The sequence below is a fragment of the Bombina bombina genome, chromosome 8, assembly GCF_027579735.1.
Source record: "Bombina bombina isolate aBomBom1 chromosome 8, aBomBom1.pri, whole genome shotgun sequence".
Classification (NCBI taxonomy): Eukaryota; Metazoa; Chordata; class Amphibia; order Anura; family Bombinatoridae; genus Bombina; species Bombina bombina.
The window spans coordinates 165668594-165685934 of record NC_069506.1 but is presented as its reverse complement, the minus strand read 5'-3'; the positions used below and the strand labels follow the sequence as shown (position 1 = coordinate 165685934).

General features: G+C 35.7%; 1 protein-coding gene across 1 annotated transcript in view; it reads left to right on the top strand.

The window, feature by feature from the left end:
• Positions 1 to 17011, top strand: part of LOC128638908 (G-protein coupled receptor family C group 5 member C-like) — a 31946-nt gene extending 14935 nt beyond the window's left edge. Inside the window, exons 2-4 of the mRNA XM_053691037.1 lie at positions 317 to 375; positions 16005 to 16126; positions 16879 to 17011. Coding sequence (XP_053547012.1) covers positions 317 to 375; positions 16005 to 16126; positions 16879 to 17011 — 314 coding nt within the window. The remainder of the gene's footprint in view (positions 1 to 316; positions 376 to 16004; positions 16127 to 16878) is intronic.
• Positions 17012 to 17341: the final 330 nt, after the last annotated feature.

The window sequence follows — 17341 nt, the reverse complement described above, 5'->3', positions numbered from 1 at the left end:
CCCATCGGCTAAGTAAAAAAATGTCCAATAATGTAGCTTAACCTTTTTAATGAACAAATTTAAGATACCTCTTAAATTTTATTAAGCTACTACTGTTGTGTACAGTATTAACAACCCTTTCAGCCTCTCCATAGATAGTTAAAGCCAAAACTTTACATTTCAGCATAATACATCTAAAGTGGGAAAAATATGTTTAATGTATTGCAAACATTGTAAGTTTTAATCTGAAATTCTAATGTGTTTAACATAAAAATAATGCATTCTCTTCTGTGTGACTGTGGATAATAATGTATTCAATTGCACTTTTATCCCCTAGATAAGCCAATTTCTCCTTATAGTGGCTACAATGGACTGTATCCTACTCTGTATCCAAAGGTAAGTACTTTGACAAAAAGCAAGGTTGTATCTTGAAAGACAAACAAAGGTTTAAGAAAAAAAATAGAACATAGAAATTGTTGACATTCAAGGGTGAGATTCAAGGGTGAGATTCAAGGGTGCAATTTTTGGTTTTAACTTTTATAAGCGTTTAAACATTATCACTGTGTCTGTTATATTATTATATATAAAATATGCCATTGTTAATTGGACTAGTCTTTCTACCATCATATTGAAATGTATAGGCTTAGTTAAATCCAAGTTAGTATTCTAGGTATTCCAAATATTATATCTGCTGTATTTTTTTTATTTCATCTCTGCTGGAAGGCACCTAAAGGGACAGTCTACACTAAAATTGTTATTGTTTAACAAGATAGATAACGCCTTATTGTTAGATTAATATACTTTATCACATTTAAACCTCTAAATTTCTGCCTGTTTCTAAGCCACTAGACAGCCTTTTATCACCTGCTTTTTTATTAGCTTTTCACAACAGAAGACTGCTACTTCATGTGGGCCATATAGATAACAATGTGTTCACGCCTGAGGAGTTATTTAAGAGTTAGCACAACACAGTACTAAATGCAAGTCAGTAGATAATAAATAAAAAATCATGTGATCAGGGGGCTGTCAGAAGAGGCTTAGATACAAGGTAATCACAGAGGTAAAATGTGTATTACTATAACAGTGTTGGTTATGCAAAACTGGGGAATGGGTAATAAAGGGATTATCTATCTTTTTTTAAAATAACAATTCTATTGCAGACTGTCCCTTTTAATAAAATGTTCTACACATTTTGTTGCACTGCTAGATTGTGCTTTATTTATTTTTGTGTGATTGAAAAATATCTAACCTTATACATTTAGGTCGCTTATTTACAATAATTAAACATGTACTGTGTCCCACATAAGTACAAAATATGTATTTATTTGCGCAGTTCTATTTAAAGGGACAGCCTACCCCAGTTTTGCACAACCAACACAGTTCTATTAATATACCTTTTTCCTCTATGATTACCTTGTATCTAAGCCTCTGCAGACTGCCCCCTTATCTCAGTTCTTTTGACAGACTTGCATTTTAGTCAATCAGTGCTTACTTATAAATAACTCCACGAGAGTGAGCACAATGTTTTCTTTATGATACACATGATCTAGCATTATCTAACTGTGAAAAACTGTCAAAATGCACTGAGATCAGAGGCAGTCTTCAATGTGTTAGAGCATTTTAGTGTTGCCCTATTGGTTGCATATAACTGTGTTTTTTATGCCTGCAAAGGGGTTAAAAACATAGTTAAAGTCAGCTCAAGAACAACAATGCACTACTGGGACACAGCTGACCACATCTGGTGATAGCTACCAATCACTGGTAGCCCAGTAGTGATTTGGTGCTCAACAGCCTTCCTTGTTATGCTTTTCAACAAATGCTACCAAAAGAATTAAGTAAACATGATAGTAGAAGAACATTGAAATGTCTCTTAAAATTGCATGCTCTGCCTGAATCATGAAAGTTTAATTTTGACTTTCATGTTCTTTAAATATTTTATGTTAAGGAACAACATAACATTACAATTCTTACCTGCTCCATACTCCCAACCCTGAAATGAAGGCTTACAAATGACTTATATTAGATACTTTCAATTTAGATCAGTGTGCACACAGTCATCTTACATTTAGGGCCAGATTACAAGTGGAGCGCTAAATATAATTATCTTGAAAAAAAATCCACTTAGTAATACCAGCGCATGCGAATGTGCGCTACTAATAGTATTACAAGTGGAATGCAATGCATTGCTGAGAAGCACTGTGCTTACGGGAAAGTGTTTCTATTGGGTTCAATGGGAGCCTCGTTCTCATGCTGTGAGACACGACATGATAACTTGTGCAGCTCAGGGGGTAAGTAGCGCAGCAATTTGTAAATATAATATATATATGTATATAAGCATAAACATATATATTTACTGGGAACACACAGTTCTCATAGACCTCAATGTAAAGGAACTTTCCAGTGCCGTTTTTTTTCTAACACCCCACAGCCGCCAACTTTAAAGACAGAAAACTGCCTAGTGCAGTTTTTTATTAAAAAAAAAATGCTACTTTTTGTTTTAAATATAAACTATAATACCTCTAAATTCAGGGTATTTGGGGCACTTTTAGAAAATTAACTAAAGATCTAATCTCAGGTTAATTTCCGGAGCGTTTGTAATCTAGCCCTTAAAGGGACAGTCTACACTAAAATTGTTATTGTTTAAAAAGATAGACAACGCCTTTACTATCCATTTCCCAGCTTTGCACCACCAAAATTGTTATATTTATATACTTTATAACATTTAAACCTCTAAATTCCTGCCTGTTTCTAAGCCACTATACAGAAAGACTGAAGACACAGCGCCTCTGTATTATTGGCAACCAAATGCTCTTTATTAGGGTGACATCCCCAAAAAACAGCAATGTACCCTAATAAAGAGCATTTGGTTGCCAAGAATACAGAGGTGCTGTGTCTTCATTCTTTCTGTGTGGACTTCAATAGGGTTGAGCAGAGACCATATCCTATGACTACCCTTGCACTCTGGTAAACCCACTTTGAGCTGGTGCTGTACTCATTTTCTTTGATTGGTCTAAGCCACTACAGACAGCCTCTTATCACATGCTTTTTTATTAGCTTTTTACAACAGGGAACTGCTGGTTCATGTGGGCCATATAGATAACAATGTGTTAATGCCCGAGGAGTTATTTAAGAGTTAGCACAACAAAGTACTAAATGCAAGTCAATAGATAATAAATAAAAAGTCATGTGATCAGAAGGCTGTCAGAAGATGCTTAGATACAAGGTAATCACAGAGGTAAAAATAATATTAAAGGGACACTGCACCCAATTTTTTTCTTTTGTAATTCAGAAAGAGCATGCAATTTTAAGCAACTTTCTAATTTACTCCTATTTTCAATCTTTCTTCGTTCTCTTGCTATCATTATTTGAAAAAGAAGGCATCTAAGCTTTTTTTTGGTTTCAGTACTCTGGACAGCACTTTTTTATTGGTGGATGAATTTATCCACCAATCAGCAAGGACAACCCAGGTTGTTCACCAAAAATGGGCCGGCATCTAACTTACATTCTTGCATTTCAAATACAGATATCAAGAGAATGAAGAAAATTTGATAATAGGAGTAAATTAGAAAGTTGCTTAAAATTTCATGCTCAATCTGAATCACGAAAGAAAAATTTTGGTTACAGTGTCCCTTTAATATGACCTTGTTGGTTATGCAAAAACTGGGGAATGGGTAATAAAGAGATTATCTATATTTTAAAACAAAAATTATATTGTAGACTGTCCCTTTAACATGCTGCATTGTACACTAAGGGTCTTTTATCACTTATCAGTTTAACATGAAAAAGCAGTATTTCAAGAACAAACTGTTTATTAATTTAGAGCAGGTTATTTTCTTAATTAAATACCCCTTGATCCTCCACATATATTTTTGTAATCTATTTAGGACTGTATATGAGGAATAACATCACGTGTATTTTTGGTGGTAAAATAAATGAGCATTTATTCTTGTTATGCATTTCATTTGAAGTAATAACTAAACCATTTTTTTTTTAATTTAAACTATAGGAAATGGAAACAGTGAGCCACGTACCTCTTCCACGAATTTCAATTGAATCTTGGAAACACCATCTCTGAATGACTGATGAACTGCAAACTGTATAGAAGATATTTTAGTAGTAAAGACATCAGATCAATACATTTAACTATGAAAGTGTTAATGGAACCCTGGGGGTATCCGACAAATTACATTATCTTCCATGATGTCTTTTTGCAATGAGTTTTACAAGTTGTAGTGATTCTTCTTTTCCAACTTTATGAATATTTAATAAGACAGCATTATATTTTAATCATCTGCAGTCTGATTTACTGGCTATTCTACATGCCGCGAGCTCCCCTTGAGTTCTCATTAGTCAAACTGTTAACAGTTCAGGAGAACAAATGTTTACTTGGTGTATACGGTGCGATAAACATTGCTTCAGTTATGGTCGCTTGTTCCTGAAACATTAACCAATTTAGTTCTGAGTGAAATGTGAAATGTCATCTAAAGGAACATTAAGTGATTTTATTACATATGTGCATAACCCATATCAGCAATTAAACAATGAATTGCAAAAAAAAATAAAAAAAATAATAATTAACACTTCATTTTTAATAAAAATTTACAGTAATTTGCAACTCAAGAACAGTTCAGGAATAGGCACCTTGAAAAGTCTGGTGGAATGTATGCACCTAGTTTCTTTTGCAGTACATAAATGAGACGATCTAACCAGCGACTTTGTAGAATGTTGGTTGTTGGATAATTTACCATATCTAAGCATCATGGAGGCACTGATTGGAAAGGAACAAGCATATTCCTTTAATAGATTGTGATACCTTTTAATTGACCAACAAAATTAAGTTGTTATTTTTTTATTACATAAGCTTTCAAAACCTCATAGGTCTCTTCTTCAGATGTAGATTTAAAGGAACATTCTCTGTTGGACCAATACGGCAATAACCTTTTTTCTGTTGAGAGGAAAAAGCACAACGTTTAGAGTCATTTTACAGCAAGCACAAGCAAAATAAATAATTATTGTGTAATGCAATTTTGTTTTATTTTACTTAGGTAACCATTTCATGCAAGGAAGGGTTCATTTTGGGATTAATTACCATTTAAAGGAATATTTTTTAATGCTCTACCAACATTCCTGTTAATTTTGTATTTATCTGGGGGGGTTTTCTATGAGACAAGCATATTTATTTTCTAAATGAAAGTGAGCGCAGGCTGCAAAACGGAGGCCCAAGACGTATTTAAAAAGTGATATTAAAAACAGAATAAATCAAATTAAGTGGAGCAGGTTGAACTATATGTAATGTGGTTCATTCCATCTACAAAGGAACAAAAACAATTAATTAGTGAATATAGCTCAGCAGTACAGTAGTAAATTGTTCCTTAATTATAAATCTAGTAGTAGACTGAACATGACATTTCTCTTTTTATATCTTGTTATTGATTTTAGATAACGTAGTTAAAAGGTTGTGAACATGCAAAAGGAAAATGTTCTATTTTTTTTAATTAGTATTATTTCACTGTTACTCGCATTTAAATATTTGTTTAACCCCTACAAATAGTTAAATTCCGTTTCCGAGCAGCAATGCACTACTGAACACATCTGATGAGCCAATGACAAAAGGCATATGTGTGTAGCCACCAATCACCAGCTAGTCTCAGTAGTGCATTGTATTTCACTATAGAAGTAAATTAAAAGGTCTATTCAAATACATTTTTAAATTTTGACTTTCATGTCCTTTTAAAGAAACTAGACATCCAATTTAAAAGAATATTTACTTAATTTCGAAGGAATGTTTTAATTATTTATCTTTTCTTAAAGGGACATGAAACCCAAAAATGTTCTTTCATGATTCAGATGGAGTTTGCAATCTTGAACAACTTTACAATGTACTTCTGTTATCTAATTTGCATTATTCTCTTGCTATCCTTTGTTGAAAACCATACCTGGGTAGACTCAGGAGCATCAATGCACTACTGGAAACTAACTGCTGATTGGTGGCTGCACATATATGCATCTTGCCATTAGTTCACTGAATGTGTTCAGCTAGCTTCCTGTATTGCAATGCTGCTTATTCAATAAAGAATACCGAAGGAATGATGCAAATTTGCTAAATGAAGTAAATTAGAAAGTTGTTTAACATTATACTCCCTATCTGAAACGTAGAATAAAAATGTTGAATTTCATGTCCCTTTAATGACAAATCACTTTATGTGATGCTAAATGTATTAATATTTGTTTGCATTATAATTCTGACAGATGTTACCAACTTTGTAAATAAATCTTAATTGAAAATAATTGTTAATGCATATTGCAGAATTGTTTTGTTTTTTCCCTTTTTTCCTTTCTTTTTTTTTTTTGAATATTCAATGGGAATAAATTAAAGGGACAGTCTAGTCAAAATTAAACTTTCTTGATTCAGATAGGGCATGCCATTTTAAACAACTTTCCAATTTACTTTTATCATCAAATTTGCTTTGTTTACTTGGAGCTATTATTGAAAAGTTAGGCTAAAACTATTTCTAAACCATTGAAAACCGTCTCTTAGCTCAGAGCATTTTGAAAGTTTTTCACAGTTAGACAATACTAGTTCATGTTTGTCATATAGATAATATATTGCTCACTCACGTGGAGTTATTTAGGAGTCTGCACTGATTGGCTAAACTGCATGTCTGTCAAAAGCACTGAGATAAGGGGCAGTCTGCAGAGGCTTAGATACAAGGTAATCACAGAGGTAAAACATATATTAATATAACTGTGTTGGTTATGCAAAACTGGGGAATGGGTAATTAAGGGATTATCTATCTTTGTAAACAATAAAAATTCTGGTGTAGACTGTCCCTTTAACTTTAAAGTAAAATGCAATATTACCGAAAAAATAAAAATAAAAATCAATTTATAAGTAGAAACACTTTAAAAAAATGCATGCCTTGAATAAAACAAATGCAGGGCAATAAAATAGGAGCATATGTGGGGCACAGTCAAAAACAATGGCAAGGGATAACATTAAAGTGTCAGTAAATAGTACAGAATTATATAACATTATATTAGCCAAACATTATAAAACATAATGTAACCTATTCATTTTTTTTTAAAAAACGCTGTTTTACAGACCCGCTCTCTGTACTCTGCTGAGTGGGTCTGTTATATTTCCTCAGCGCATCGGGCCAGCTGTATAGTCACAGCCAGGCCCGACCGCGCCATTATACACAGTGCAGCTCGCTCCTGCTGTCAGACAGAGCAGGAGCGAGCTGCACTTAGTCTTATGCCGCGGTCGGGCCGGGCTGTGACTATATAGCTGGCCCGATGCGCTGAGTAAATATAACAGACCCGCTCAGCAGAGTACAGAGAGCGGGTCTGTAAAACAGAGGTTTTTTAAAAAAAATTAATAGGGTACATTATGTTTTATAATGTTTGGCTAATATAATGTTATATAATTCTGCACTATGTGCAGAATTATATAACATTATTTTTAAGGTTTACTGTCCCTTTAAATAGCTTTTAAAAGAGACAGTATAAAGTTAAAATAAAATGTTTTAGTTCATTAAAGCATTATTTTTTATTAGACATTCCCATTTAGTATGGGAAAGATTACGAGTGGAGTGCTATTTAACGCTCCCCCTCGAGCAATAACTGCGCTAGAAGTGGGCTTTTTGCACGCGTCGGGTTGCGTTTTTATTACCAATTTGAAAGTAAAAAAAGCTGAACTTAGAATATCTTGCGATAACGTATTTCCCCATAGAAGTCAACGGAGCAAAAAAAAAATGGTAAAAAAAAAAAACAAACTAACATCCTCCTCGTGAGCAAACACGATCATATATTCTCAAGTGCACAAACCCGACCCGACATAAAAATATGAATATTTTAGATTCCAATGTTCTTCACATAGAAGAATATGTTATATTTATTCATAAATACATATTTCTACATACTGTATATCTGATGGTATTTTGGTACAATATATATCTATACCTATATATGTAACTTGCCACTGCACTCCCTTATTCTGCAAAATGCGGGTGCCTGGTCCTCATTAAATACAATAAATCACACATCCACGCACACAGTCTCAAATTTAAATATTTATTTCAGGAATATTCGGATTATTTACGATCCCAACATTTTGGTTTTATAATCAGACGTTTGTCAAGGGCATAATATCTATAACATAAAAGAAATACAACATAAAAACAAAATAACTCACATTTTCAAATGCGTTGAAACTGCCATACATGACATTGTAATACTGGAAGTTATGTCATACCTGTTCTGGGTCCGGCTGTGCTCACATTAATTCAGACATAGGAACGTTCACATTTATGTTCCTTCACATGTCTATACCTATATATAAATGCATGGAACATATTCTGCTATGTGAAATATGGGAATGTGAAAATATTTACAGTAAATACACAGTATAACACTTTATGAAATATGAATATTGCATAAATATGATTTTACATGTTTTCATCTACATAACTGCAAAGGGCTCAAATGCACACATACACACACATATATATATATATATATATACTGTATATATGTCTATATATGTATGTTTGTGTTTATATGTGCATGTCTGTAAATACATATGTACACACATATAAACATATATATATATATATATATATACACATACACACACATATATACAACGCCCGCAAACACCCGAGATAAACCCTTTATCGCTCCACTCGTAATCTGGCCCTAAGGCCTAGATTTAGAGTTGGGCGGTAGCCGTCAAAACCAGCGTTAGAGGCTCCTAACGCTGGTTTTTACCGCCCGCTGGTATTTGGAGTCAGTCAGGAAAGGGTCTAACGCTCACTTTGCAGCCGCAACTTTTCCATACCGCAGATCCCCCTACGCCATTTGCGTATCCTATCTTTTCAATGGGATCTTTCTAACGCCGGTATTTAGAGTCGTGGCTGAAGTGAGCATTAGAAATCTAACGACAAAACTCCAGCCGCAGAAAAAAGTCAGTAGTTAAGAGCTTTCTGGGCTAACGCCGGTTTATAAAGCTCTTAACTACTGTGCTCTAAAGTACACTAACACCCATAAACTACCTATGTACCCCTAAACCGAGCTCCCCCCACATCGCCGCCACTCTATTAAATATTTTTAACCCCTAATCTGCCGCTCCGTACACCGCCGCCAGCTACGTTATCCCTATGTACCCCTAATCTGCTGCCCCTAACATTGCCGACACCTATATTATATTTATTAACCCCTAACCTGCCGCCCCCGCTATCGCTGACACCTGCATATTTTTTTAACCCCTAATCTGCCGCTCTGTACACCACCGCAACCTACATTATCCCTATGTACCCCTAATCTGCTGCCCCTAACACAGCCGACCCCTATATTATATTTATTAACCCCTAATCTGCCGCCCCAACGTCGCCTCCACCTACCTACAATTATTAACCCCTAATCTGCCGACCGGATCTCACCGCTACTATAATAAATGTATTAACCCCTAAAGCTAAGTCTAACCATAACACTAACACCCCCCTAAATTAAATATAATTTTAATCTAACGAAATAAATTAACTCTTATTAAATAAATTAATCCAATTTAAAGCTAAATACTTACCTGTAAAATAAACCCTAATATAGCTACAATATAAATTATAATTATATTGTAGCTATTTTAGGATTAATATTTATTTTACAGGCAACTTTGTAATTATTTTAACCAGGTACAATAGCTATTAAATAGTTAATAACTATTTAATAGTTACCTAGTTAAAATAATTACAAAATTACCTGTAAAATAAATCCTAACCTAAGTTACAATTAAACCTAACACTACACTATCAATAAATTAATTAAATAAAATACCTACAATTAAACTTAACACTACACTATCAATAAATTAATTAAATACAATACCTACAAATAAATGCAATGAAATAAACTAACTAAAGTACAAAAAATAAAAAAGAACTAAGTTACAAAAAATAAAAAAATATTACAAACATTAGAAAAATATTACAACAATTTTAAACTAATTACACCTACTCTAAGCCCCCTAATAAAATAACAAAGCCCCCCAAAAATAAAAAAATGCCCTACCCTATTCTAAATTAAAAAAGTTCAAAGCTCTTTTACCTTACCAGCCCTGAAAAGGGCCCTTTGCGGGCATGCCCCAAAGAATTCAGCTCTTTTGCCTGTAAAAAAAACACATACAATACCCCCCCCCCCAAAACATTACAACCCACCACCCACATACCCCTAATCTAACCCAAACCCCCCTTAAATAAACCTAACACTAAGCCCCTGAAGATCTTCCTACCTTCTCTTCACCTCGCCGGGTATCACACCGATCCGTCCTGGCTACGATGTCTTGATCCAAGCCCAAGCGGGGGGCTGAAGATGTCCATGATCCGGCTGAAGTCTTCATCCAAGCGGGAGCTGAAGAGGTCCATGATCCGACTGAAGTCTTCTATCAACGGCATCTTCAATCTTCTTTCTTCCGGATCCATGTTCATCCTGCCGACGCGGAACATCCATCTTCACCGACGACTTCCCGACGAATGACGGTTCCTTTAAGGGACGTCATCCAAGATGGCGTCCCTCGAATTCCGATTGGCTGATAGGATTCTATCAGCCAATCGGAATTAAGGTAGGAAAATTCTGATTGGCTGATGGAATCAGCCAATCAGAATCAAGTTCAATCCGATTGGCTGATCCGATCAGCCAATCAGATTGAGCTCGCATTCTATTGGCTGTTCTGAGGAACCGTCATTCGTCGGGAAGTCGTCGGTGAAGATGGATGTTCCGCGTCGGCAAGATGAACATGGATCCGGAAGAAAGAAGATTGAAGATGCCGTTGATAGAAGACTTCAGTCGGATCATGGACCTCTTCAGCTCCCCGCTTGGGCTTGGATCAAGACATCGGAGCCAGGACGGATCGGTGTGATACCCGGCGAGGTGAAGATAAGGTAGGATGATCTTCAGGGGGGTAGTGTTAGGTTTATTTAAGGGGGGTTTGGGTTAGATTAGGGGTATGTGGGTGGTGGGTTGTAATGTTGGGGGGGGGTATTGTATGTGTTTTTTTTACAGGCAAGAGAGATGAATTCTTTGGGGCATGCCCCGCAAAAGGGCTCTTTTCAGGGCTGGTAAGGTAAAAGAGCTTTGAACTTTTTAAATTTAGAATAGGGTAGGGCATTTTTTTATTTTGGGGGGCTTTGTTATTTTATTAGGGGGCTTAGAGTAGGTGTAATTAGTTTAAAATTGTTGTAATATTTTTCTAATGTTTGTAAATATTTTTTTATTTTTTGTAACTTAGTTCTTTTTTATTTTTTGTACTTTAGTTAGTTTATTTCATTGTATTTATTTGTAGATATTGTATTTAATTAATTTATTGATAGTGTAGTGTTAGGTTTAATTGTAGATAATTGTAGGTATTTTATTTAATTTATTTATTGATAGTGTAGTGTTAGGTTTAATTGTAACTTAGGTTAGGATTTATTTTACAGGTAATTTTGTAATTATTTTAACTAGGTAACTATTAAATAGTTATTAACTATTTAATAGATATTGTACCTGGTTAATATAATTACAAAATTGCCTGTAAAATAAATATTAATCCTAAAATAGCTACAATATAATTATAATTTATATTGTAGCTATATTAGGGTTTATTTTACAGGTAAGTATTTAGCTTTAAATAGGAATAAGTTATTTAATAAGAGTTAATTTATTTTGTTAGATTTAAATTATATTTAACTTAGGGGGGTGTTAGGGTTAGACTTAGCTTTAGGGGTTAATACATTTATTATAGTAGTGGTGAGATCCGGTCTGCAGATTAGGGGTTAATAATTGTAGGTAGGTAGGTGGAGGCGACGTTGGGGGCGGCAGATTAGGGGTTAATAAATATAACATAGTGGTCGGCGATGTTTGGGGCAGCAGATTAGGGGTACATAGGTATAATTTTGGTTACGGCGGTGTACGGAGCGGCAGATTAGGGGTTAATAATAATATGCAGGGGTCAGCGATAGCGGGGGCGGCAGATTAGGGGTTAATAAGTGTAAGGTTAGGGGTGTTTAGACTCGGGGTACATGTTAGAGTGTTAGGTGCAGACTTAGGAAGTGTTTCGCCATTTTTTGCAGGTGTTAGGTTTTTTTTCAGCTCAAACAGCCCCATTGTTTCCTATGGGGGAATCGTGCACGAGCACGTTTTTTAAGCTGGCCGCGTCCGTAAGCAACGCTGGTATTGAGAGTTGCAGTGGCGGTAAATTATGCTATACGTTCCCTTTTTGGAGCCTAACGCAGCCCTTCTGTGAACTCTAAATACCAGCAGTATTTAAAAGGTGCGGGAGAAAAAAAGCCAGCGTAGCTAACGCACCCCTTTGGCCGCAGAACTCTAAATCTAGCCGTAAGTGTTTTAACTCCCTATTCTGCTCCAGATGAGGATACAGCCAGTGACTGGATGATACACATGTATCCCTGTTCCTAAATGTTTATCAGCTGTATCATCTTCTGGAGTGGAACAGAAGCTCAGCTTTGACTATGTATTTAACCCATTTTTGCACATATTAAATAAGGAGAAATGGGGCATTTTATTTGTATACCAAAATGTCCCTTTAAATAAACTATTATACAGAATTACTATACAAATAAATGAGTAAAGTATCTGAATCATGAGGCAAAACTAACCTTCATGAATAAGGTATTTTATATTTACAAAGTAATGTTTAGGCTCGTTGTGTGCTACAATTGTATGCTACCCTATAAAGATTTATTTTGGACAGATTTGATAACATTGACCTAGATTCATAGAAGCTAGGGAGGTTACCGAGGGGCCTAATTGCAAATGCAAGATAATGTTCAAAATGTATTGAGAATCGCTTCACCCGTCTTATTCAGCATTTTACTAGTGGCTGTTTCTACCATTAATATCTATAGTTACGTGAGGTGCCTAATACATGTAATGAAACACGAACCTCTAGAACATCCAGTAAATGCGCTTTTTAAATAGTTATGTAAATGCATTTAAAAAATATTCATGTTTGGTTTGTGACAGTAAAGTAAACTCACTGGTTAGAATGAAAGATATCTCCAGGGACTGGATTTCACCATGTTTTGGCATTCAAGAAGAACTGTTGGAATTTTCACCTACATGTTGGCCAGTTTTTGCCTACTTTCAATTCCCTTCTGCTCACTAGCTCTGGGAACTTACTATTTGCTATCAGTATAAAAACTCTAGACTTGAAATGCCAACTTTGTCTCCAACTGCTATTTTGGTCAAAGCTCATCATCTGGTTCTGGCTAGGTGTGTCCCAGGAATCTCTCCTGTATAACCTCTGCCTATGGGACCTCATCACATACATTACTTTCTATATTATCCATAGCATGTTAAAAGGGACATTATATATAAGATTTTTCTTTGCATAAATGGTATGCAGATGATCCATTTATATAGCCTATACAATAAAAAAAGTATAGTTTTACTTATTTTTAAATAACATTGCACTGATTTTCAGACTCCTAACCAAGCCCAAAGTTTTAGAAGTATACTGAAGTATACCTACTCCAGCTTGCTTCTGTATGTGTTAAGAGTCTTTTCATATGCAGAGGAAGGTGGAGGGTGGGAGTGTCTTTTCTTTTTGGTATACAACCACTTTCAGTGGGTGTTCCAGCTAACCTTTTCAGCAGAGCTAAACTGGGAGCTCCTAAGTAAGTTTTTAAATGGTTTTATACTGGAATTTTATATCAGTATCTATGCATATTATTCTTTATAGTAGTGTATATTACATGCAGTTAAATGAAAATTGGTGTATACTGTCCCTTTAACTCAATTTACCATTTCTGCCACTACCCTGCTTTTTAATTCAGAGTAAGGCAACAGATATCTTATATTTAACATAGCTAAGAAGCCATTGCCTTATAGATCAATGTCAGTGAGAGAAGAATTCACTGAATACCCAATGGCGACATTCATACAAGACATACCCTTTCATATTGAAATAACTGTCAAAATTTTGAAGAGACATTGTCAAGAAATACCCCAGAGTATTAGCAGGAAATTTAGAATTAATTCGGAGATGCAGCAAGAAGTTAAAGTAAAACTTCCCTTTTATTCTCATTAAAACATGGTAACATGGTTACAGCATACAAACAAAGCCCATAGCAATCTCGTAAGCAGATTACGCGTTTCGGCTACAATGCCGTACTCATAGCTTGCTCTATACACCCCTGAGCTGTGGGCTTCTTAAAAATTAGTTAATAACATCCTATTGGTTAATAGGTTAATGATATAGGCTATCCAACTTAGGTACACTTCTTAAAGCTGTATTACTATTTGGGTCACACTATTGTTATTACAATTGTGTCAAATTATCTATATGTTTGATGACACTGTAAATCTATACTATTAGTTTCATATTGCTTTCAGCCACTTTACAGGTATACAAGGGTATCTACATGTGTGCATATATATATATACACATACAAGTGGTGTTAGCCTTATCCCATGGGACATGCTAGATGTGAATAATAATCACATTAACTAATCTAAAATATTGATCGGGTGTCAATCAACCCGATCATATGCAATCCGGCGGATTGCTGTCCGCCGCCTAAGAGGTGGCGGACGAGTTAAAGGGACATTATACACAAATTTTTTCTTTGCATAAATGTTTTGTAGATGACCTACTTATATAGCCCATACAGTTTAAAAAATGTATAGTTTTGCTTATTTTTTAAATAACATTGCTCTGATTTTCAGACTCCTAACTAAGCCCCAAAATTTTATGAGAATACCATCAACTACCTACTCCAGCTTGCTCTTGTTTGTGTAAAGGGTCTTTTCATATGCAAAAGAAGGGGGAGGGGGGAGTGTCTTATTTCCCACTTGCAGTGGGCTTTCCAGTTACCTTTTCAACAGAGCTAAACTGAGAGCTTCTAAGTAAGTTTTTAAACAGTTTTATACTGGATTTTTATATCAGTATCTTATTCTTTATAGTGGTGTCTATTATATGCAGTTATATGAAAATGAGTGTATACTGTCCCTTTAAGCTTATATATGGTCATATCTATATATGCTATAACTTGTATTTATATAAGATGTACATTTTCTGCAAAAAGTATATGTATCTCTAACACTTTCATTAATACCAAGAAGTATATAAAAAAAGTATATCCTAAAATATATTTTTATTTTTTATGCCAGAAATTTATAAGGTCAAACTCTGAGTTAAGACCTTTTGGGTATCTGGTCTGTAGATGGAAGATCCAGAATACCTCCCTCTTGGCTAATGTATGGTCTCTAATGTATGGTCTCTATCACCTCCTCTATTATCATCGCCAATGGTTTTAATTATGGTCCATTTGAAACTGGAAGGATCTTTGTTGTGGACCCTATTGAAATGTTGAACCATTGGAGTAGTGAGTGTACCTGATTTTATATTAGACAGGTGTTCACGTACACATGAACGTACCTCCCTAGTTGTTAAACCTACATACTGTAGGCAACAACTGGTGCAACCTGCTAAATACACTGCATACACTGTTCTACAATTCATACACTTGTTATGATTGAAAGTTTTGTTGGTGACATAGCTTCTAAAGCCTTCCCACTTGTGAGGTGATCACAAGCTATACAGGTAGAGTTACTACACCTGAAGTCTCCCTTGAACCTTAACCAAGAGCTCCGATCCTCTCTTTGTTTGATTTTTTAGTTGCGTAGGTGCTAGGATGTTACCCAATGAGAGGCCCCTTCTAAACAGCCCTGTTGTACAGTATCAGATAGGGCATCATCCGCAGCCAAAAGTTTAAAGTGTTTTTGCACCACCCCACAAATTTTGTGGTACTGATCACTGTAGTCTGTGACAAAAAAAATGCCCCTTTTCTGTTTTTAAACTGATCTGTCCCCCTATTTTTCTTAATCAGGAGGTCTTGTCTCTTGGTGGCTCCCACTTTCCTCCTTACCCCCTGAATGAGACTATATTTATAACCTCTAATCTTCAAGCGCTCTGCCAAGAGGTCAGCATGTTCCTCATACTGCTGCTGTGTTGTACAATTCCTTTTCAGCCTTGTGAACTAACCCTTGGCAACAGAGCGAAAAGCCTGTCCAGGATGACTGCTCCTGGCATGGAGGAGAGTGTTGCGCGTAATTGGTTTCCTATAAACCTCAGTGACAATCCCTTTACCGGGTATGCCCTTGAGGGTTAAATCCAAAAAAGTAATCTCTTGTTTGTTGAATTCAAAAGTGAACTCAAGTCCAAAATCATTTACATTAATCCAATTCACAAACTCTAGGACACTCTCTACTGTTCCCCTCCAGACCAGAAGGAAATCATCTATGTAACGCTTGTACAGGCATATATTTCCCCTGAAGGGGTTCCCATCCCCATAGACGCAGGACAGCTCCCACCACCCCATAAAGAGGTTGGCATAGGAAGGCACGAATTTTGCGCCCATTGCTGTCCTGCGTCTCTGGAGATAGAAACCCCCCTCAAAGGAGAAATAATTATGTGTAAGAAGAAACCTAGCGGCCCTAAGAATGAACTCCACATACTCTCTGGGGTACCCAGTATCTCTGGATAGAAAAAAATTATAAAGCCTCAAGTCCCTTACTGTGGGGTATGGAGGTATAAAGGGCCTTCACATAAATAGTGAGCCACATATCCTCTTCTTCCCAACTTAATAAATTGGGATCTAGACATAACTACAACAGACCCCCCCTTGTCGGCATTGCGAATGACCAACTCAGTGTTTTCTTGAAGACTCTTAAAGACAATCTTCTCTTTACTTAGATTATGTCTTCCCACAGGGGTGGTCTGATGTAGCATAGTCAGATCTCGTTCTACTCGTTTTTTTTAAAAGTTTTCAATGTTGTCCCTCTATAATGTATAGGGTAAAATTTAGTTTTATTTTTGAAGGTAGGATACATTACATTCTGCAGGTCTTTTGGAGATGAGCCTTCTGGAAAAAGTGATTCCAAGGATGCAAGGTCACAACATTCACCAAAGGAAAGTGCTTCATTTGATACTTGCCCTCCAGATGGTGAGGCTAGCCCTTCAATCTCAGTGACCTGATCATCCTTATAGAAAAACGTTTTTAGTGTTAATTCTCTGATTAATTTATAGATATCCACCAAGGTATTAAACAGATTGAATTTGCTGGATAGCTCAATGCCTAATCCAAGATTGAGCACCTTTAGCACTCTATCGGATAATGTATATGGTGACAAATTAATAACACTATTCATTATTGATACTTGCTCTGGTATCTCCCTCTCCTGACTGGGTATCTGTTCTGTCCCTGTTGGAAATTTTGACCTCCTCTTCCTCTCCCCCCCACTCCCTTCTGTTTTTTTGTGGGGAATGGAAAAAAACCTGTTCCAGGCTCTGTCTATCCTCCATATT